The sequence below is a fragment of the Anoplopoma fimbria genome, chromosome 4, assembly GCF_027596085.1.
Source record: "Anoplopoma fimbria isolate UVic2021 breed Golden Eagle Sablefish chromosome 4, Afim_UVic_2022, whole genome shotgun sequence".
In the NCBI taxonomy this organism is placed as follows: domain Eukaryota; kingdom Metazoa; phylum Chordata; class Actinopteri; order Perciformes; family Anoplopomatidae; genus Anoplopoma; species Anoplopoma fimbria.
Genome location: NC_072452.1, coordinates 18,710,236 through 18,733,296, shown reverse-complemented (window position 1 = coordinate 18,733,296; position 23,061 = coordinate 18,710,236). Strand labels below are relative to the sequence as shown.

At 40.4% G+C, this 23,061-nt stretch overlaps 1 protein-coding gene across 5 annotated transcripts in view; it reads left to right on the top strand.

Moving 5' to 3' along the window:
• Positions 1 to 23,061, top strand: part of enox2 (ecto-NOX disulfide-thiol exchanger 2) — a 157,272-nt gene that overhangs the window by 26,703 nt on the left and 107,508 nt on the right. Inside the window, exon 1 of one of the 5 annotated variants that reach the window (XM_054597612.1) lies at positions 17,112 to 17,364. The exons of the other annotated variants lie outside the window; for them this stretch is intronic. Within the exon in view, the coding sequence (XP_054453587.1) occupies positions 17,343 to 17,364 (22 nt within the window). The 5' untranslated portion in view covers positions 17,112 to 17,342. Of the gene's footprint in view, positions 1 to 17,111; positions 17,365 to 23,061 lie in introns of those variants that run through there. 5 annotated transcript variants of the gene reach the window in all.

Here is a 23,061-nt window from a genome sequence, read left to right as displayed (position 1 = left end):
AATGAGTGACAGCCAAATATTTATTCTTTTAAACTGTGTCCTAGCAACATAAAGTACATACACTTAAGCACCAATCAACCAAAGGCCTTCTTTCATCTCTTTATTGCTCTCTTTATTTTTCTATGCAGAGTGTGAAAAGCTTTGGAACAGCACAAACCCAGTCCATGTGCTGGCGCAGGCAGAAACAGGAGCCGTTAACGGCGAGACAGCTGCACACTCAGCTTTAATTGCATGACAAGTAATTTAGGACTCAGACGATTATACCTATTTTAGCTTACTTAAATGTTAATTAAGCAACGCTGACGGAGCTAACGGGATGGGGAAAACTGTAGAAAGGTGTAGAAGTACCGTTATGTGTTTGTGTAGAATGATTTCTACTGCCTGTGGTCATTGATTCACAGCATCCCACACACACACACATTTGTTTTTATTCAAGGCAACACTTTCCTCTCAATTAGTGTTTTGGTTGCCTTAAAGCATTACAGTCAGTTGCTTATTATTTGACTTTCTTTGCCGACTTTCCCCTAATGGCTTTCTCCTACTTGATACGAGTTAAATATTCAGGTCCACCCGACACACCAGAGTTGAAGACGTGCATGTCTGCCTGTCTCATCCTGTCCCTTCTATACACACACCCTGTCATCCTGCCCTCCTTACCTGATTTAAGTACATGTGACAGGGAGAGCTGAGCCCCATCTACCCCTTCACATGCATGAGCGCCTTTCTAAACCTTTATATACCAAGGGTTGGTTGGACTCAACACGCTCTTTTCCAGCAATGCCCTGCTACACATTCCCCCAGTATCACATATTCAAACTGGTAATGTGCCAGTGTGTTTTGAAGAAAACACTACTCTACACTATCATCAAACTTTTGAGAATATTGCCTCCATTAAAGGCCCCAATTTTAAGGATAAGATATAAAAGCGTTGGCTGTTACTGGATGGAGGCTGAGGATAATTACAGAGACTTTAAAAACAACACAGCATTGTTCCTTCTTTATTGCCATGTCTGGTAATCAGTCATTTACTCTTAATACTCTAATTAAATTCCCTCTTTGCCTAATTAACTCAATAAACTAATAGCACACTATTTTTCTTTTTTTTTTTTTTCTTTTTCAGAGGAAAACTTATCCACATAGTTAAATACTTGAGCCACCCAAAAAACTGTCTGTTTCTGCGTTTTTTGTTTGTGTTTTTGGCACCACTAAATGATCTCCCGATCTGGAGCTCAACGTGTCTGTTTGAGTGAAAAAAAAAAGATTTCCCCTGACCTCCTGGTTTGGCCATGGATGCAAAGACAGCACGTGTCTACGGCTGCTAAACAACACACTCTGGCTCCCGGCCCACTCGGTAAATTACGGAGTGAAAAAGCCTCTCCCAAGACGGCCGTCAGAGAAACAGTTCAGTCGGGGAGCTTGTTTCCCATAACCAGCGCCGCTGCGGCTGTCAGTTAACAGAGTTTCGTGGCTCAGAGACCAGGACTGTGTTTACAAATTCTAAAAAGCCGCTTGGATAGGATCATTATGTTTTTATTGCCTGTATTTTGTTACATGTAGAATAGTTTTATTTTCTGTACTTTTATCTCAGACCCCAGAGGGTCTCCCTGCCAAGATTACTATCTAGACATTCAGGACATCAATGGTTCAGTGTTTATAGGAATAAAGCAGATAAAGCTGCAGCAAAACACCTGCAGCTATTTTGATAATTGATTAATCGTTTAAGTCATTTTCTAATCAAAAAGGCCATTTGATGGTTCCAGCTTCTCAGATGTGAGAATGTGGTGATTTTTTTCTTTTCTAACATTAAAGTAAATTTATTCTCATTGGGTTCTGGACTGTTAACTGATAAACAAGACATTTGATGACACCGTCTTGTGCTCTGTTAAACTGTGATTGATATTTTCATTGTGTTTTAAAGACCACACCATGGAGAAGGAAAATAATGGTCAGGGGCAGCTTTATAGTATCCGTCTTTTGTTGCATGCCTAAATGAGGATTGTCAGTACTCTGGAGTGGCTTCTTATTCACCAAAAAGCTTCCATAGCTTCCACAGTCAATGAAGTATGTTCACTCTGCATTGTGTAACTCTAGCATCACACCAAAGCTGTAGGTCTTGTCTGAACGTTTCCATAAACAGAAGATGCAGTGTTCATTTGTCATTTGTGGATGCACCCATTTTATTGCTTTTCCTCACACTTAGGGGCTTGTTTCCTGTCTTGGGGTGATAGAAAACAGTACTGTGTTTGTCCTCTGGCTATGTCTGTTAACATTGTAGACAATTGTTTTCTTGGTCAACATCGAGAGTTTTCAGCCTGATAGTCTGAACGATGGAAGATGCACTTTCTTCTGCTTTGATCGTTATTTGGTGGAGAACAGTGGACACAGCCTATTTGCCTCCTTTTTTTAAAAAAACATTTCCATATTTTTTTTGTTGTAATGTACAAAGCTACACATATAGTAGAACGTCACAATACTACACAAGCAACTCATCAGCTGGTAGAAATGCTATACTGATGATTTATAGCACACATACTTCTTCTATTGCGCTGTTTTTTTTTATGACTCACTGCTGAATGGAGTGAATGTCTGTAGTTTTAAAAATGGTTTATACAAACTGTTTCTAGATCACTTCACTGTCTGAATGAAATGCTTTGAATATTTATGACAGAAAAGATCTACAACCTTATCTTTTAGAAAATGCACCCACAGGGCTGGAGATGGCTGCCTGAGTGTTTCTGTGTGTTTGTTTTTCCAGATTTATTTATAACGGTTTCTACATGGTGGCCTCACATATTGCTGCCTTCTCTCCCTTTGTGTAGGAAGCCTTGACAGACTGTCATCTGTTCAACATGTCAGCGGGGGCTCATTAACACACAAATACTGTACCACATGCATGTTTGCAATGGCGTGGGAACACTTTGCGCTGTATTTTCATTGTGTACTATTTAGTGTGTATTGAATGCAGTATTATATTAATTGTAGAACATTTTAATGACATGAAGCCATTTAAATGACAACTGCGAAGGTTCCTCTGTCATTACTCATACATGCATCCAACAAACTGAATAAAATCACATCTGGTAATAGAATTTTATATATATATATATATATATATATATATATATGTATATATGTATATATGTGTGTAGTATGTATACTTCAAGCAGTGTTTGATACAAGTATCTTCTGTGTACCTTGTTGGAACGAGTGTATTACCTCTTGGTGTAAAACCCACAAAGATACTTTTAAAATCTCTGCCTACAGTTTAGTAACACAACAAACATAATTAAACTCTGATAGTTTAACTTTTCTGTTTGCGTCCTTGAGTATGATAAAGCAAACAAACCATGAGTGGATAACATTTTTGGAGCATAAGGACTAGAAATCCTTGAGCTGTTTTTATCTCAGAAGACAGGTTTATTTTATACGAATGGAAACAATTACTGCACATGTGGTCAAGCAAGGTTTCGGCCCTATTCCCCGGTGCACTTTTTAAAGACATTATATTAAATCTGCTCCACAACAGAATTATGATACACAGCACCATTTAATTTACTACTAATATTTTTTCTCCTCTGAGTTCTACACAACAAAACGATACGACTAAGAAACCACATTATACTATTATGTAGCAGCCCTTTGCTTGCAGCAGCAAAATAAGCTGTGAGCATGATTTCTTATCAATATAGGTAATGTCATTATTTTGTTTGTAATCTGTTCGGCCTTCCTAAGAACAGTAGACCTAAATAATACAAATCTCCATGTAGCATCTTCATCCTTACAAATATTTTCAAAGGTTCACTGGAATGGAATTTTATCAAATTGTTGTTATATATAAGAAATATGGTTAATCCTATATACCGGTAAAGAACAAGACTAATGCTCATAACAAAGAAAACACAGAATTTATATTTGATATTTTATTGGTCCAACATTACTGAACACCATTGGCTGACATCACCTGATAAGATAATTCATTTGTTGGTAGAAAAAAAAAATTGTATTCAATTCTGGTTGTAAATTAGAGACACTGCACATTTCAAACACATTTCTGTGTGTTTTTGTGTTTACAAAGTCATAACTGAATGATCCCAGACAAATGTAAAAAACCTCCAAGCCCTCTTTTTGTTGCCCCTGTGTGGGAGATGAGGTGCTTTATCACAAAGATAAGCTCGCCGTCTGAGGGACAGCTACAGCAAAGAAAAGGTACAACGAGAGCCGCTTTGCGAACTACCGATCGGTTCTTGTGAAGTTTGTATGATTAATCCAACGTTGCGAATTGTTTGGGAGGGCGATTTGGTTTGTGGCTTCCCAGGCTCCTGTTTCCCCGGTGTGGAGACAAAAGATGAATGAACCTATCGGGGCTATTACGGGGTATCTCCCTTCTCCATCACTGTGGGGGCCAGTTGACTCCGATAATCCTCTCCTCACTGAGGGGATCCTCTAATCCCTGCTAGACACGGCTGTCTGGCCTCGTGCCTTCGTCAAGATGACTAATGTACTGAGCCGCGTGAGAGAATACGTATGAAAGTAAACGCATATTTACACAAGGCTCAACACAACCAGCGTTGTCTGAATGATGAATATCTGTGGAGATGCACAAGGAACATCGAATGTCATTTTGAAGCAGTTAAACTCACATTGTTGTCCTTATGGTGTATTGATTTACCAGTTACACATGAACAGTCATTAATAACTATGCTGCTGTGGTGTTTTTTTATTTTGACTACTAAGAAATTTGACCAAACAATCATCAATCTATACATAATTCAAAGCAACTTGTGCTTAACTAGCCACCTAGCTGATTGTTTGTACCTTCTTTCAGATTTTGACTTACAATCCAAGTTGCATTTCTTCTACAAAGAAAATTGTTGTTTCATTTTAATAACGTCTCAGGCCCCAGAAAGTTTGTCTGCATAAAACTCTGTTTAGAATACTGTCTCCACAGCTTTAGTGCTCACTCCAAAAGTTGCATGTTGATAAGTGTGCTGGATCTGAATCACAATTTCAAACAGTGATTCACAGTGTGAAACTTCTCTCTTCCCAGCTTCCCTGCTTCATTCGTAATCATTAGTGTACACATTCTCAAGTTAGCAAGTCAGGCTTTTTTCTTACTATGGAAAAGTACTTTAGAGCTAAGTGTGTGGAAATGAAAAATGTTGGTAATAACAAAAATATAATCGGGAATGAGGTTGCCTTAAGATTGATGAATGCCATTTGTTGTTGTGCCCACAAAGGACTTTAAAAAAAAAAAAGTCCTTTGTGGGATGGGGTGCCCCCCACCCCATCCTTTTATTTTCCCCAAATTAAAATAACTGTCATTATTCTTCTGAAGTTCAGGCTAATGCCATTGTGATGGTGAATAAGTAGCCTATTTCTCTCCCCTCACAGCGGGAGTGTGTGCACTTTCTCGTTGGCCTTGATTTTGCTTTGTGGTTGCCATTAATGTGGTGAATGGTCTGCTCACATTTTCAGCTGTTTAACTGGCTCTCAGTGTAACACTGGCCATCTGTAGGTCCGAATCCCTGCCAGTGCAAGGCACACACTTTTATCAGTCATCCCGGTCTGCTGTTTACAAGTCCACCACAGGACTAATGTCTAAAGACAATCCAGTGACAATCCAGTAGGTCTAATAGTGTCTGCATCTGACTGTCCGCCATACATCGTCTCATCTTTTAGATTAGCTTTACTGCATGTCTCTGACCTACTTAACTTTTACGTTGTGTTATTAAGACAGATTTACGTTTGTTAACATTTAAATGTGTGCTCAGTTATAGTTTTGGGGATTTTTGGGTTAAAAAAACCAGCTTTCTATTTGTTTTATAAGATAATTAGTGTTGGTGCTCTCTTAGCTGTTTTGGATTTTTGCCATATTTTCCTAACAAGTCATTATGTGGAAAACACGGACTGCAGACCATTAAAAATGGCCTCAGATGTGCTAAAACGGGATCTAGTTATGAGAATAGTGTTGGTTGTTTTGTTTTCTTATAGTCCTTTCTGAAAATATTCATGCTTCGAGAGCCCGTATCTAAACACAAGCCAGTGTCTTAATCATGTTCTCTCCCCCCCCCCCCCCATCCTTCAAACTTTTTTTTATTCCAGTCTGCATTGTTGTCTCTATTTGAAACCATGTGGAAAAAGGAAAATAATTGTTCATTCACTCATAAACATGTTGGGGTTAATCTAATGTTATCATATTATCTCTACTCAGTCATATTTGAAGGTCACTGGAGGTCAGCAGTGTTTATAGGGATGCCTTAGTTATGAATTTGATCATACTACAGTACAGACAGAATTTTGGAAGAATTTTGGACTTCCAGCAACACTACGTTTGTTCTGTTCCATTTGTCTGTTTTCACCACAACAGACACCGTATCTGTGATAAACAGCTCTGTTGCTGTGTTGCAGAACTCAAGGGGGGGGGCAAGAACTCTTTGAACCTGAGTTTCGACAGACTTCAAATACGTCTCAGAAGTATGCTAATCTGAATGCTAATCTGAGGCCAACAGAGGTGCAGATTGTTGAGTTAATCATGTGGACGGACATTTAAGACTTGTAATGAGAAATTACATTTTGTCACCACAGCATATAACTCCAAAACAACATAAATATATGATTTAAGGATATTTTACCTTTACTGTCTAATTTTTCTTTACATTTAACATAACTGTACCCAGACTGGTAACAAGCTGCAATATAACAGTTACAAGAACATGCACAAATGTCCATCTTATGAATTATGTTCATAAACTTTACTACTACTTTGCATAACTACTACTACTTTGAGGAAGCACAGTGGCAAAAACGTTTCTGCTGAATGCATCTGTAAGAAATTAAATTATTGACAGTTAGTTGAATACCTTGTTCAGCAATCCAATTTAAAAACAATGATTCAATGGATGACAAATGCATTACAGAACTCTGTGAGCAGCTCATCTGTTGGGAATGTTTTAGAAGGACATGTTGCAGAGACTCGCATGCAGAGGAGCTGGCAAACACGGCGGCAAGATGTTATTGTGCCTCTCACATACAGCATGTGTCAGCATAAAGGCACCTACACGTCAGGAGAGGGATAAGTGATAAAAATCTCATCACCACCTGACATGTAACAAATAGAATAACAAAACTGATGCACTAAAGCTGTGACATGAGATATATTTTGTTCGACGGGTTCTTCTTTATGTGACGTGTACATTGTGTGTGTTTGTTTGTGTGTGCGCATTTTATGGAATATGTATTATATCGGGCTGCGATTAGTTTCATTATGTAAGCCAGTATAGGTTCAGAAAATGGTGAATTATGCCCATCATCGCTCCTCAGAGCCCAAGGTGACGTGTTCCAGTTGTTGCTTGTTTGTCCAGAGAGCAGTCCAAATATTACATTTTACAGTCCTCACTTTAAGAAGCTAAAACCAGAGAATGTCTGGCATTATTCCTCAATAATGACTTAAATATATGATCACAAATTGATCATTTAATCAATTTTGTATTTGTCAGCTTATTGTTGAAGGGCTATTGTATGCTATCTAATCATTTGTTGTCTGTTTTTAGTAAAAGTTAATTAAATTCCAAATCAGAAGCAAAAGTATTGACACTAAAAAAAGTCCACTAAAAAGCAGAAAGCACACTTGGTCAAGCCCCTAGACCGAAGTTGAAAAGCTGCAGAATAAAGTGTGGCTTGTGCGTTTCCTTCGATAGGAATTCAGGGGCTGCAGTCAGCAGAGAGAGGAGCACTGTGACCTTCTCAGTGGCCTGAGAGTGTGTTGGCATGGGCATGACTGATGCAGATTATCATAGCTGGAGAAAGCCAATTACTGTGGTCATCACGGCACCCTCAGGGCCGTTCTCAGTGGAATGAAATGCATTACAGAATTCTCTGTGCATCCTTCTGGCAGCGTTTTGTATTTCCTCTATGCTGATCCACCCAGTTTGAGTGTTAATAGCGCAGTCAATGGGACCCTCCCGCGCCTCAGAGCCCTCTTTGGCTCGGATGAGCTTCTGCTCCACAAAGCACGGAGGTCGTGCCTCTCGGAGAAGCCGATGAATTACATTCTCCTCTGTTTGTCTTCGCTCTCAATTCGAGACAAAGCCCTTTCATTTCGGCCCCTTCCTAAACCAGTCTCAGTCAGCGTCCTTGAACGACTTCATGATGGAAAAAAGTCAGATTTCAGAGTTGTGATGTAATGGAACAAACGGCAGCAGATCAGACCTTCTGTTATCCTTTTTTTTTTCTCAATACAGATTTGCTACAAGACCAGAGAAGCTGAGATCACACACGACATTGCTACGTCTCTAGCATGTACAAAGACTACAGATCAAGCCGAGTCACCGGTAAGAGGCCTGAGTGCACCTTCTAAAGGTCCTGTTCTGTGTCTATCTCAGAAGCTTTGTCTTTTTAGTTTCCTCAACCTCTGAACCTGCTTTGCTCCTTCCTGGATTTGAATTATTTTCCTTTATTCGTGTTTATTTTTGCCGTGTTCACTTTGGTTCATTTCTTTTTTGTACTGACATCAAAATCCGCCCGCATCCTCTCAGTTATTAGTGTCAAGGCTTCTGATTCAAAGTGTTAATCTCATTCAAACTCACACATGTGATTCGAACAGGACATTGACAGCAGTGTGACACTCGCGCTGTTACAAAACTTGACATGAAGGCTCATTTCATTTGTCGTTTGAAAAATGTTTTCATCCAAACGACATTGGAGGAACTTGTGTGAACAGGCAGCTCAGGTCAAGATCTCTCAATTTGCACACAGTTATTCACAACACACCCAATGGTGGCTCAATCTAACCAGAAGCTGTGGAAACCAGAGTGGGACGGGTCGTAAACCAGTATGTGCTGTTGCAGATTTTTATCTCCAGCTCAACAGTTTGTTCTTTGACTGCTCAGCTGTAATTAATAGATACTGAAGAAACTAAATCACTCACATAGTTGAGCATTCATTCATTGAGTGCATTCACTTCCCTTTTGTGGTACTGAAGAACTGTTCAAGGTGAAGCTCTGACACTTCAATCCCGTATGTTAAATAACATTTACAGCATTGTGGTTTTAAGCCATGCTGGTAGTATTGCTGTAAGCAAGACAATGTCGGTCTGTCAGACGGTTGGTGACCCAGACTCAAACATCTTAACAACTACTGAATGGGTTCACATGGAGTTTTGTACTTTCATGGTTGCCAGAGGATGAATCCTACTGACTTTGGGGATCTCCTGACATTTCCTCTAACGCCACAATGAAGTTGACACATTTGGTTTTGAGTGCCATCACCATCTCAAAAATAGTATTTCACCAATACTTCGATTTATGAGCAAAATTCATGCAAAAGTATTGACGTCCCCGTCGGCCTCAGCTGTGCTACGTGTTTTGTGCTAATTAGCTGATGTTAGCATGGTCACACATTGATGTAAGATGGTGAACATGGTTTGACATCAGTGTGCCCTCTTGAGCTCTAAGCACCACTATGCACCACGAGCATGTCTTTAGACTCTCAGTCTTGTTGTCGTTTGTCCAGTTGTGCTGTTTCTCTGCATTATTTAGCTTTTTTATTAACACTGCATGTAACTTAAGTGCACAACACTCAGAAAAGGAGTACCAATACTTGATATTGAATGGACAATTAGCTCTTACATAATCATGTTCAGAGAAACCTGCTTATTTATTATTCATTGCATTAGGCACGGCATTAATATGTCTCCATGAGCTGTTATTGTATTTTCGAAAAAACAACGGGGACCCTCCAGTACATTGTTCGCGGGAAAGAAATTGAACCGAGTAAGAAACTGACAGATTGCTTAAGAGAGAGGAAGGAGAGGGGGAATGAAAAGCGCCTCTCTTGCTGGGCTTTGGCCGATGAGTGTGTCCTTTCCCATTACTCTCACACAGCGCAATATGCAGGTCAGTCAGGTGATAATGAATGCTCTGTCTGATACTTGGCCTTTCTCCCTCCCTCCTGCTCGTCTGGTCTGCTCCCTCTGTGGTATCGTCTCTCTGCCTTCACCCTTTTGCACTGCAGCGTTTTCCTACAGTGTTTAGTATATACGCCTTCAGTGGGTTTAATTATCTAGCAATGTCCTCCAGTTCAGTGACGTTGGGCAGTTTAAAGGTGTTTATGGTCGGCTTATGAGGCAATGAAGATGTCAAGTTTCCGTCTCTTTCTTCATTAATTAGACACCGACTTAAGGCCTAAGTCTTTTCACATTCGAAGCTAATTTTGCGAGTTTAAATGAACAAAAAGAAAAGACACCTCTGTTGACAGATCATCCGCTTCAGGTCTCGACAGTGCACACAGGACTGGACCAACTAATCACATTCTGTGCACACCAACCCCCACTGCACGACCGTCTGCAACAAGAAGGGATGCAATAATGCATTCAGCCAACGCTTTGCTAAAAAACGTTGCTCTGGGTCCAAGGTTTGATGTGGTGACATTCCTGTAAACTAATGTTTTTTTTCTTCTCATGTTGAGAATAAAACATTTCGCTTCCAAGCATGAAATAACAGATGACAGTCCTTCAAAGCTAGAAAATGGTTTGTGTCATGTTAAGAGATGGACAGCAGCAGTATGTACAAACAGTCTTTTGATGAAAAATGATTGAGTTACGTTCATGTTTTTATGGATAAAAGCTTTAACCAAATGTCACAGCTGGCATCAGCAACTCATTTTGTGCAAAAGTACAGTTTTTTTTTTCCATGTTTGCAGATATACACATGCTGCTGTGTTACAACTAGGGCCAATAGTTGGAAGGGGACTCCTCTACTTTCCAGAATCAACCCAAATATCTCTGCTCTCTGAAAGACAACAGCATATTCCTCAGTGGCTGTTTTGGCGTCGCTTTAATGCTTTATTTTATTATTGGTTTTACTAAATTATTTTACTTTATTATTTTATTTATTTGTTTATGTGGGTTTTGGCCTCATTGTTGAGCTTTCTGTTGTATTATTGCCTTTCTTTTTCTGCTTTGTCTGTTAAAGCACTTTTTAAACTTTTTAAAGGTTCTATATAAATAAAGTTATTATCATTATTATTATTATTTTAACCCCATTTACAGTCACTGTTCATCTGGTATTCAGAATGACGACATATTTTACTATTTCAGTCATCAGAAGAGAGATGAATAATACAACTTATTTTTCATTTACTAGTTTTATAGCAAGGCCGTGGTACTCTTAGGATTCACGGCTGCTCTTAAATGTGCAGGTGTAGGTCAGCATGTAGTTTAGCAGATGAATGGGAAGATATGCGGAAAAATAAATGGTTTTTTTCCGCGTGGAACATGTGAAAGAGTTGTTTTTCAAACTCAGACGGAATCAAATTTCCACTTGAAGTTCTCCAAAGTCTCTTCATCCCACATTCTTTAGCCTTTTTTTGTTGACCTCTCGGTTGGAGCTAGAAGTCCGTCTACAAGACTGTCTTTGTGTGAGTGTTGACTCGGGTCGGCTGAGTTTGAGCCTGTGTGAGGCTGATGGCACATTTGGTTCCAGGAATCATAAACCAGCTAGCTGTACAACACAGCTGCCAAGATGCAGCACAGTACCCGCTCGCTCTCATAAACTGCTTTTGCTCGTATCGGAGGACTTGCAGCATTTGAATGCAGTCTGGTACCGTTGTCGAACAAACAAATCAGTGTGTGAATCCCTCTTCTTGTGGCCACGTTGGTGGCAATGCATGAGTGGTGTTTGAGTCAAGTGATTCCCTGGTTGTGAATTATTGCCGGGTAGCGACTGCTGCTAACAACATTTCAGCAGTGCAGAGGGGTTAACGGTTATTTTGCGCTCTGTTTGAGACTCATTTCCATCAATATTCATGCTGAGGGAAAATTCTCCATTCATAGGCCTGGCCTGGATTTAACCCTAATCCGGTTTCCAGAACAGATGCTGCCTTCACAAAGGCACAAACTGTAACAGTGACTCCCTCCTCTCACATGAAAACGACAGCAAACATGGTTCTGCATCTCAAAGCACGATGGATCCAGTTACTTTTTATGGCTTCTCGCCGCTCCAACACAACTCATTAAATTCATCCCAAGTAGGAACACACCAGAACGTGAACTTGGGACACTGTGCAGCTCACTTAATGGGGTGTGACGAGTCACCTCAACCTTTCCTGTCCGGATGATCATCTGCTTACCATCAGTCAGGGGGCAGGGATGAGAGGTAAGGAGGAGAGGGAAGGATGGGTAATTAGAAAGGGAAGGATTAAGGAAGATAGAGGTCAAAGATAACTAGAAAGAAAGCCAAAAGACAGAGATGTGCCCCATCCTCAGGACACATTTCTGCACTGGCTGTCTTCCTTCACGGAGGGCAGTGAAGTTAATGAGATTTTTTTCACTCGTGTCTGAGCTACAAACACATTCATGATCTAAAAAAATGGGAGACACCAAATACCGGGTCAGTCACTTTAAACGGCTTTCCTCTGAGCAGGGCCATTTTTTAAATATCATCCTCTCTCTCTCTCTCTCTCGCTCTCTCTCTCTCTGAAGCCCTGGTGGAGCCGCTACATGAGCCCTTTTGTTTGATTGCAAAGGGCATATTGATACAGCATGGCACACTCGAAACTAAGTGAAAACAGAACTGTGTAATTTGGCAAGTTACTCGATTGAGACAAACGGTGCCAACATCTCAAAGGACGAATAGTCATAAATGTTTAGTGAAAGGGGAACTACTGAAGAAAGGAGCGCTAGTTAAGAAGAAGGCTCTTCCACTCAGAGACCTCATTTTACTACGAAAGTTGTCTATGAGACCCAGCTCAGATTTCATAATCAGTAATTGAATTTGAATAATTCATTTGATGAAACACTTTCCAGCAACTAAACAAATGAATTAAACATGAGATCATATTTAACAGGGTTGATCTTTCTATACATTTCTGCTTAAGTATTTGAAGCCTTACGTCATGAGTGCACGATTTAGCCGAACGCCTCAGTGAAGTGGTCTCGCATGCTTTTATTTTCTTCTTTTTTTGGTGAAATCTTTCAGCCAGAAGCACTTATTTCACCCCCCTTTTTAAGTAAGGCAGTTTATTTGACTAAAGAGGCCTGTAATGTGACCAAACACACACGTTCTCATACGACAACCATAAAAGCAAACCAAGAATGCTTTCATCTGCTGAGTCAAATTAGTGTTTGATTTGAATGTTTTGCTACACTAAGCAGAGGCCACAAAAAGAACACCATTGTTAAAATAAAACCAAACAAAACAAAAAATTCAAGACATCAGAAAAACATCATTCCCTAGGGACACTGAAATTGAATGAGAGCATGCACTGGCTGTTACTCATTACTACTGGCTGACAGGGGTAATTGAATTCTGCCTGGGAAAAATCTGTTTATTTCTCCTCGTTTCTTGTGTGCAGCGATAAAAAAGATCCAGCTATCGGTTGGTTGCTCTGATATATTTTACATCCCCACATGCAGATGATAGATACGTTACTCCTGGCTCATAATACTGTGTTTGTAGCCACTGATGTGTCTCTTAAATTTGACCTTGATGTGTGGGGGTGCACGTGCTGTAGGGATTTCTTTCTTTTTTTTAACCAACCCACTTCACAGAGCATATGAAGAATAATAGGCTTGTCCATCCAATATTTTTCAAAGTCTAGGCTGCAGTCCAAATGTGAGAGGAAGACAGGTCCACATATTATTACGTCATGTTTCTGAAGTCTTTCCAAGTAGCCTCATTGTATAATAGGCTGAATAAAACATTTAGAGGTATTGGGTTGGTTTTCTTAAGACAATTATAGTTCCTCTTCAGCCCAGTCTGGTTTTCAAAGTCTGGGATTTGTATGTAAATGTTTGCAACAACTATAACTCAAACAATAAGTCTGAATAGACTAATCATTTTGTCATAGAGAAAAAGATGCTCTTTTGTAGATCCTTGTTTGTATGTACCTGCCGAGGGAAGGTGTCCTTTGGTATAATCTTAAGTCTACTTTTCATATTTGAGCTCAATCTTAGCATGATGAGTTTGCACGGTCAATAAAATTTGGAAAAGTCATACAATTTGTAATCGGCAATTCCAGGCCCGGAGAGCTTTTGATCTTCTCCTAAACCCCGGAAAGTTAAGTAAAAGTGATGGAACTCTGCTTCATAAATATCTGTATAATAGAGTAAATGTGGTCCGTTAAGACCGACTGAGAAAAGTCTGTAATGTTCGGCCAGATCAGTTACTTCCCTTGGCGTTGTGTTGTTCTCTGCGTGGGGAAACTTCAGACTCAGACCTTTTTATTCTTATTTTTCAATGTAAACACAAACGGTTCAGAGAATGCATGGTCATGAACATCTGCCTTTAAAGGCATGGACAAGTTGTGGAAAAGTTTCGGAAATTTATTGATAAAAAAATGTGTGAATCCTTTTTATATGTACATCAAAATCATCTGTCTGTAAACATCCAGTTTTTATTTCCAGGAAATAACATTGCATATTGTTTTCCGAAGAACAAACCAGGTTTATTTCTGTAAATCAGTCAGTCGCTGTATGTACAGTATTTGCTGACAGTAGATGACAGACACAGTGTGGCATGTCACCCTCATAACTTCACTATGAAGCAGTCCCACACCTTGTTTGTGACCTTGTTTGTGGAATAGTTTTCTCCTGACTTCACAGTGGACTGGAAATTGAGGGCAACATTCTGGCCTTCGGTAAACATTTTTTATTACCTTTTTAAATTATTTTATGATGGCAGTGGAAACACACTTATTGGTGGGGCAGAGGAGAGAATAATTTGATCTTGAAGATATTTTTTCTAAACGTCTCCGAGGCCTTTTGACCTGAACTCCGCAACCTCAATTTTGGCTTGTATATATGGAATGCGTGTTTCTGTGTTTGTGCATGTTTCAATGCAGCTCTTCTTTGACGCCTCATACAGTCAGTGGCCATTTTATTAGGTACGCCTATGCAGACATCAGATCTGTGTGGAGAAGATCAGGAGAGCACCATGACCCTGCTGAACTACCTGTATCATCATCACGAGGGTGTTTGAATCAAGCCAGACTTCTCTCTGTAGGTTGTTTTCCTCTACAACCATATTCTCTTGAGGAGAAACTTCTCAAGAATTTTAATCTTGACATTAATGTCACTGGATGGATTCTAGACATTTTGACGGACCGACCACGGTGTGTGAGAGTTAATGGTATCCTTTCTAACTCATCAACCGGTTCATCTCAAGGATGTGATCTGTCCCCCCTCTTTTATATTCTTTACACAAACAGCTGTCAAAGTAAATACCAGAAAAGACACCTTGTTAAATTTGCAGATGATTCTGTCGAACAAAGCCTCCTGGAAGGTGAGGAACTAGGTCACGGGCCGTGTCTTAATCTGTACGTGACAAAACCCAAGGACATGATTATTCATTTTAGGAAGTCAACGCCCAACTCAAAACTGATAGATATTAAAGGGAATGAAATTAAGCTGGTGGAAACATCGAATTAAAGTATTTGGGTTCTGGGTTTGATCTTGCCTTTGTACCTTTTGTTCTTGGGATTTGTCCAAATAGTTGCATTATGTAATTATGTTTTAATAAAGACTGTGTTTGTACACCTGGCGGCAACCAAATTTCCCCTTGTGGGATAATCAAGTTCGACCTGACATGACTAGACTTGACTCCATGACCACATTTTGCCATGATGACACACACAGACTCACAAGATGAAGACAATACGGGTGATGTTTTCATGGCAACAGAAACTGAACATTATAATGCTTGTGAATGAGGGATTAATTGCAGGGCTGTTGTATAAGAATGCAATAGTTGAGGCAAGGTGTCTCTAATGCAATTTATCCATATATGCTGACTTGTTCATGCTCCTATTGAAAGGAAAATAACTTTGCATTCGGTCAAGGAAAAAATCCTTAAAGTATCAGGGGAAATGATCTCAAAATGAGCACAATGTGTATATCAACTTCAATTAATGGTAAACCTGTTTGACATGCTGTTACCATTAGAAGTTTGACTGAACATTAACACTGAACAGCTGATGTCAGTCTGAACCAGACTGAAGTGAGTTCATGAGATCAGACATTAACGACTCAGCTGACCACTGCAGTGACACGGCACATATCGTTTTCATCCACACTTTATTTTCATGACTTTACACAGCTTGGGTCTAATTATGGAAGCATAATAGTGTTTGTTCTGCTGTGTTCCCCGTGTAATTAATCTTCCGGCTTTGTTGATCAAACCAACGCTGTATTCACATCTTGCGAAGCCTCTGCCATTTTTAAACAGATTTATTGTTGACAGCCGGAGCTAAAGATTATACAAATATTTATTTGGATGTAGTGTTTTTTTTCCCAGAATGGCTACACTGTGTGCCAATTGTAGAAACATGGCTGGATGAAGGTCACATTTTCAAGTGGGCAAGCGGATACTGGTCATTATGTCTCACAGTCTTACTAATAAAATCTCATTCACAGCCCACAGCTGGAATCCTACTTATTTGAATAAATACCTCAATCACTTTCAACAACTTATGGCCAAAACAAAAAGAGAGAGTATCTTGAGCCTAGAGGAGGACAGGAATGCCTCTCATCACTGTCTGCCTGCAAAGCATTGGACTGAATTATTGAAGTGATAATGTCTTTGCTTCTCCTCCTCCAACTGGCAGATTACAGAACAACACCCTTCTTAAAAGCACAGCTGGGGGAAAGTTTTGGACAAATAACCTCTTTTTTTTTTTTTTTTTTTTTTTTTTTTTAAATGGTCTGGCTGCAGTTCAGGAAATGTCATAAAAATCCTAACAGAAACTTGGGGTGAAAAAAAAAAAAAAAAAAAGAAAACACACAAAACTCTATTTTATTTGGCATTCAGCTCAGGAGCGGCAGCGCTGAGTGGTTCCTCCTGTTCGCCGTGAGGGACTCGCCGTGGGCGAAGCTTGACTGCAGCTCTCTCCGAAAACGACAGTCCTCCGGTGCTCGAGCTCCCCCTTCACAGCAGACTGACAAAACAATACGAGCAAGGAGTTTTGACACTGGCTGTAAAAAAAAAAAAAAAAAAGAAAAAAAAAATATATATATATATAATATATATATATATATCTCGCAGCCCGAAGAGTTCGCCTGCGTTGCCGCCGCCGCGTAAATTCGTGAAGCGAACTTCTGTTCTGCTGCTGCCGCGAACCGGGCACGTCGTGAGGGCGGGCGTCGCTGAAAAAGGTCCCGCTTCGACCGGCTGCTCTCATTGCAGTCCAGCCTGCCGAGCGGAGCGGACTGACTGAGGGACAAGACCCGGTCTCCATTCAAGGATTCTTCTTTCTTTCTTTCTTTTTTTTTCATTTTTCTTTTTTACTTCGTCCACTTCGTCCTGCAGCAGACGACCGACGGGGGAACCGCAGCTCGCCTTCTGTGGACAATGTTTCTCTTGCAGTACACAGGTACGCGTTTCAAGTTGTATCCATATTCTGTATTCTGTTACATGTATATGCAGTCACACACACACAGACTTCTGCAGGCTGCAGTCTTTATCACTGGATGTCGTTTCTGTGTCGCTCATCCCCACGTTGTTGGATGCAAGTTTAACCCCCGCAAGCTGCGCGATAGTCTTGCGGCGTTTCGTGCGTAATTGTCGGGTGTATAGCAGCTGTTGAGACCGCAGAAGGAGCTCCGTGCTGCCTCTCTCCACTGTGGCAGGGTTGCTTTTATTTATTTATTTATTTTTCTCCTTATGATGTGCACCGGTGTGCTTTAAGCTGATAAACGATCAACAATCATTCATGCTTGTTTTTCACTTGCTTATCGGCATAACAGACCCGAGGGATATCTGGTATCCTGACTGACACACGCCTACTGCAGCCGATTGTGGATGAAGTTTTTTTTTTTTTTTTTTTTTTTCTGATTTAGATTTCATCCACGCTGACTCCGGATTATTGCCATAGAAATGCATGTTTTCCACATGCCAGTCAATCCGGTTGTATCATACTCGTGCAGCATAATGGACCTCGATGATGCACATTATAGTGGATAGGCCCATCGTGCAGGGTTGTTCTATCTGTATCGATAGAAGTTGTTTTGGTGCGACGTCCAACTATTAATATTTCCTTGTCATTTTATTCCCCAAACGCCTCAACGCATAAATAGCTGGGTTTTGAAATGGGACATATTTTTCTCTCTGGGCTCACAGGATCTCATCAAGCTCGCAGGATGCTGTTTGAACTCCCACATTAAACCTGCTTACTCTGCTTTATGCTGGTGCTCCGATCACCAGCTTCCCCTGCTTTATAGTCATGGTAAATTTACCTCTGATGTCCCACAGCTCCTCCGTTGTTTGTGTGCCCATAGACTAATTGCTACTTTCCTTCAGCTCATAAAAGCAATGACTTGTCAAAGATTAGTGTCATGGCATTAATTTTCCGTTTGTCATTGCAGTGAGTCATGAAAAAAAAAAAAAAAAATCCACTGCATCCAGTCTGCTTGCTTATCCCTCACCTCGCTTTTTCACCCTCATTTTATACAAACATTAAAGTCTTTATATGCTTTTTTTTAACATTTAGAAGCAGACTGTCCAGTTGCACTCAAGGTAAGGTTAAATTAACTTTACAATGCAGCTAATTGTTAAGCTAAAAGTTGTTCAGTTCAGTGATTAGAATAACTTGAGAGTGCATGAATAATAATCCACAGCATGAAGTCTGCTGAAATACGTCTTGCATTATGTCTGTGCCTTTGACCAGAGGATGAATATGTGTTTCTCGTCCCTCTCTGATTGAGAAGTTCTCGTTACTCTGCCACACTGTTGTTTATCTTGCACAGACGGAACGGATCAGTTCCCTTCTCCTCTTATTTCCTTCCCGTCCAGAGGCACAAACATGCTCTGAATCAAATTGAGTGAATGGGGGTGAGTGCCTCCCTATGACCACTGGGAGAGAAAAGGTCCATCAGGCCTTGTGACAGCCATTTACCTCCGCACTGCACTCCTCCTCTCTGATCAATCGGCAGAGCATCCTTAGATTGCCTTTAATGGTGCGAGGGAGGGGGGGCACTTTGCTTCAGTCTGTCAGAGAGAAGAGATTTAAAGGTTGCACGTAGAGTGCTTGAGAAGCAGCTTAAATATTTCAGCTCTCTTTGGCATAGGATGATGGTGCTGCAGAACAAATTAAGACCGAATACAGGGCACACTACTGTACAATACCAGGAGATTTGGCAGCTTTGGAAGCTCTCACATTTTAATTGGCTGTTGCAATGACAATTTGTGGTTACTAAGTGGGATTCTCATAGTGGTGGCTGTCGAGGAAGAAATGACCAAATGGACAAAGACAAAAGAAAAAAAAAGTGAAAAACAAAGAATAAACATTTGTCCTAGATGACTCACAAATATCAGATTTGGTGAAACCAGTTCCCCCAATAAGCCCAAGTGGAAAGGTATTTGGTGGACAAAACTTCAGAATTGGATGTTGGGGGATCCATTATGACTGGAAACTGTAGTTTAAAATATAGCCCCATACAGGATACTCACAGTATGTCTTAGGACTTTAAAATCATAAATTGCTGGCCTGACAAACACTGCATTGTGGCTGTAAACCTGCTGGACAAAATTTACATAATAATGGAGCGCCTATTCATTTGGAAGTGAGCATCATTCTTAAGGCTGAAAGTAATATGTGTTCGCCCACCAGCAGTGATTATTTAAATAAGTTTGAAGTTATTCAGGACCAGGACAAAGTAATGTGCCCGAGTGAATGTAGACCAGCTAATTTAATGGTCTTTGTGTTACAGTGACTACTGTGTTGTACTGGCTTGTACTTTTATCTCCAGCTCCCATGAAAGGATGTGTCCCCAGATGTTCCCTAGTACAGTTCAATGGCTGCCACTACAACAAGAACTGCATATAGTCTGCTGCACAAATGAGTCCTTAAACTTGAAAATGAGTTAGCATTTTTGCACTTCTGTTTCCCTCATCTCAGTGTCAATGGGTTTTTTGTATGGGTTTTTGATTAGATGTCTGAAATAAGGTCTGTTTTAACACAAGCTTGTATCAGCAAAGGCCGTTGCTAACAACTAGCTAAATAAGACAACAAAAACAACACTACACCAACTAGTCTACCTTTATAGCTTCGTTTGATATACTCCCGTTCATGCAACTGTGTTGTAGTTTATTTTGCGGTCATCTTTAAAAAAACAGACTGTCTTTGTCAACAAAAATTGTTTCTTAAAGTTGTTTTTGCCTCAGAGCTCTTTTCCTTCAATAATTCAAAACCCAATGGAACAATTACATTGGCTTTTTGTCGAGAGAACCAGCAACCAGTAAAAAAAAAAGTCATTCCTGCAGAACTCTATTCTTCTATTCGTCATTTACGGACTTGAGTCCTGTTTCTGTAATGGTTTTACTGCAACAACGTCTTTCTGAGCTGAAAGGCGTTACTTTTCTTCTGGGACTTATGACCACTAGTGGTGAGATCGACTCTCTGTGGATTGACATTTGATTTTTTTGGTATAACCAATACAGCTACAACCCATCTCTGTTTGGTAATGAGTAAAGTGGTGTTGTGCTGGTGCTTGTTGTAAAAGCACCCTCTAAGAAAATAATGAAAAAGAAGCTTTGTGTTTCTCCTTTCACCACCGCTCTTGTCTACTTTCAGAAGAAAAAGTTGCCTTAGTTTGTGTTGTTGTGGTATGTTACAATCCATATTGAGGAAAAAAAGAAAACGCCATCAGTGATCCACGCTTATTGAAAGCACTGTGAAAAAACACGGTTTTATCCCTCCATTACGAAGCAAAATCCAATCGCTACTAACTTTATACAGAGGGCGGCTGTGGCTCAGTGGAGAGCAGGGTCGTCCCCCAATCAGAGGATCGGCGGTTCGATCCCTGGCTCCGGCAGTCCATGTCGATGTGTCCTTGGGCAAGACACTTAACCCCAAATTGCTCCCGCAGGCTGTTCCTGCGGTGTATGTATGTGTATGAATGTTAGTTAGGGTCCTGATGGTCAGGTGGCACCTTGCATGGTAGCTCCTGTCATCAGTGTGTGAATGGGTGATTGATTAGTAATGTAAAAAGCGCTTTGAGTGGTCGGAAGACTAGAAAAGCGCTATACAAGTACAGTCCATTTATACAAAGCTCCCAATGTGATAACGGTGTAGATGCCTCTTCACAGACTTCTTCTTTACAAGACACTCTGCTGCCTTTTGTCAAATGATCCCCCCCCCCCCCCTTCACGTGGTGCCATCTCTCCAGAGCACCATCTGTTGAGCTGATGTTTGAGACTGTTGGTGTAATAATGGTCGTTTCATTGCCTCACCACTCATCCTAAATCTCGTGGCAGGCTAATGTGGGGTAATGATCATTGTTTACTCCTGTGTCTAATGCTCACTTGTATGTGCCCTCCAGAAACATTTGACTTGGTCTAATTGTGCGGCTTTTGAATAACAACAGCAGCGCTAGACTGAGGCTAAAATGTTGTTAAGGGTTGAAGAAAAGTATATTAGCTTGTGTTGAAGATCCCTGTGAGGATCAGCAGTGTTGGCAGCGGCAGCGATCAGGCCTGCCATCTGGTATCGAGTAGCTAAGAGAGCTTGGCATTCTGATGGCAACCAACTGCGGGGCTCGAACCGTATCACTGACAGAGCTCTTCATTTCTAATCACTTTCACGATAAGCGACCAGGCACCTTGAAATTGGAGCTAAGGACTCTGCAACAGCATGTTTAGGAGCTACATGAAAGATGAGGTGAGCCATCGGCCTTATTCTGCATTCGCTGTATATGAGCGGTGCGTGAGACGGGAGTGTGGTTGCGGTGCTGCTGAGTTAAGCCCTGCTGACAGTTCCTTTTGAGCAGAGGAGAATAGAGAGGCACTTTGAAGACGCTGGATTATTTCGCTCATCAGGGAGTTGGCGTACAACTTTTCCCATATACCCTCAAAGACATATAGCGAAAACTTCAGTCCTCTACATTTGTCTCAACGTTTTGTGTAATCTGCAGTCCCATGTGTGTGTGTTGCAAAACACACATTGGTGCCATGTAATCTACATTTGATGCTTTATTTTCCATGTTTAAGAGCTCCTTAAACAAAATAAATTCTATTTTTGCCTAATGCTTGTTAGCAGCCATTTATCAAACACACACACACACACACACACACACACACACACACACACACACACACACACAATGTTTATAGTTTATTTTGTTTCTCTAGCTAGGACTGCATCTGACTTAAATATTGAACTACTTTTTAACCATGTAAACTGAGCTGTTGGCTAATTTTCTTGATTAGAAGTTTGGATGACAACTATCTTGAGTGTTATAATTTATATGATATTAAATATCTTAATGATGTCTTAGTTTTTTAGGTAGATTAGGGCTGCAACTAACAATTATTTCCAATACTAACTAACCTGCAAATTAGTTTTTTGAGTAATCATTTAATCAAAACATAAAAAATCCTCCAAAAATGTCCATCACAGAGTCCTAAAGCTCAAGGCGACGACACCAAATTTCTTATTTTGTTCCGCAAACAGTCTTAAAGCCAAAAAATATTTAATTTGCTGTGATGCAAGACAAAGAAAAAGCAGCAAATTCTGACATTTGAGAACGTAGAGTTTAATGACTTAAACTCTAAGGACGACTCTCTGGGTGAAACAGTCATAGACATATTGCACCAACTTGGCAATGTGACATTCCCTGGAGACCGAATGAACCTGAGATTTTGTTTTTTACTGTGACATTTTTTTCCCTTACCAGCTGTGCTCAGAGAAGTAACTAAAAGTAGCCCAACACGGGGGGTGATAGATCACCAGAAGAACGTGGGCCACTACCGCTGTACATCTGTAGAGTTACCTGTGTTCACTGCTGCTTCAGAGGTTGTATTACAATAAATGTTCTGCCTTGGCACTGGATGATTGATTGAGCCATTGAATCTAACTTTTATGTAGGAGTTGCATTCTGTTATGTGGTTTTTCTTCTTTCAAATATGAGAGCCTGTTTTATAAACTGGATTTGTTAGGAACCCCAAATTTATAGCCGGAATTTCTTTGACATTTATTGCACTTTTTCTGCTGTGGAGTTGACCCTCTCTGTCCAAATCTGTTCTTCCTCACGTTGATATGTTGTACAATTCCCCCATAGAGAGAATGGAGAAA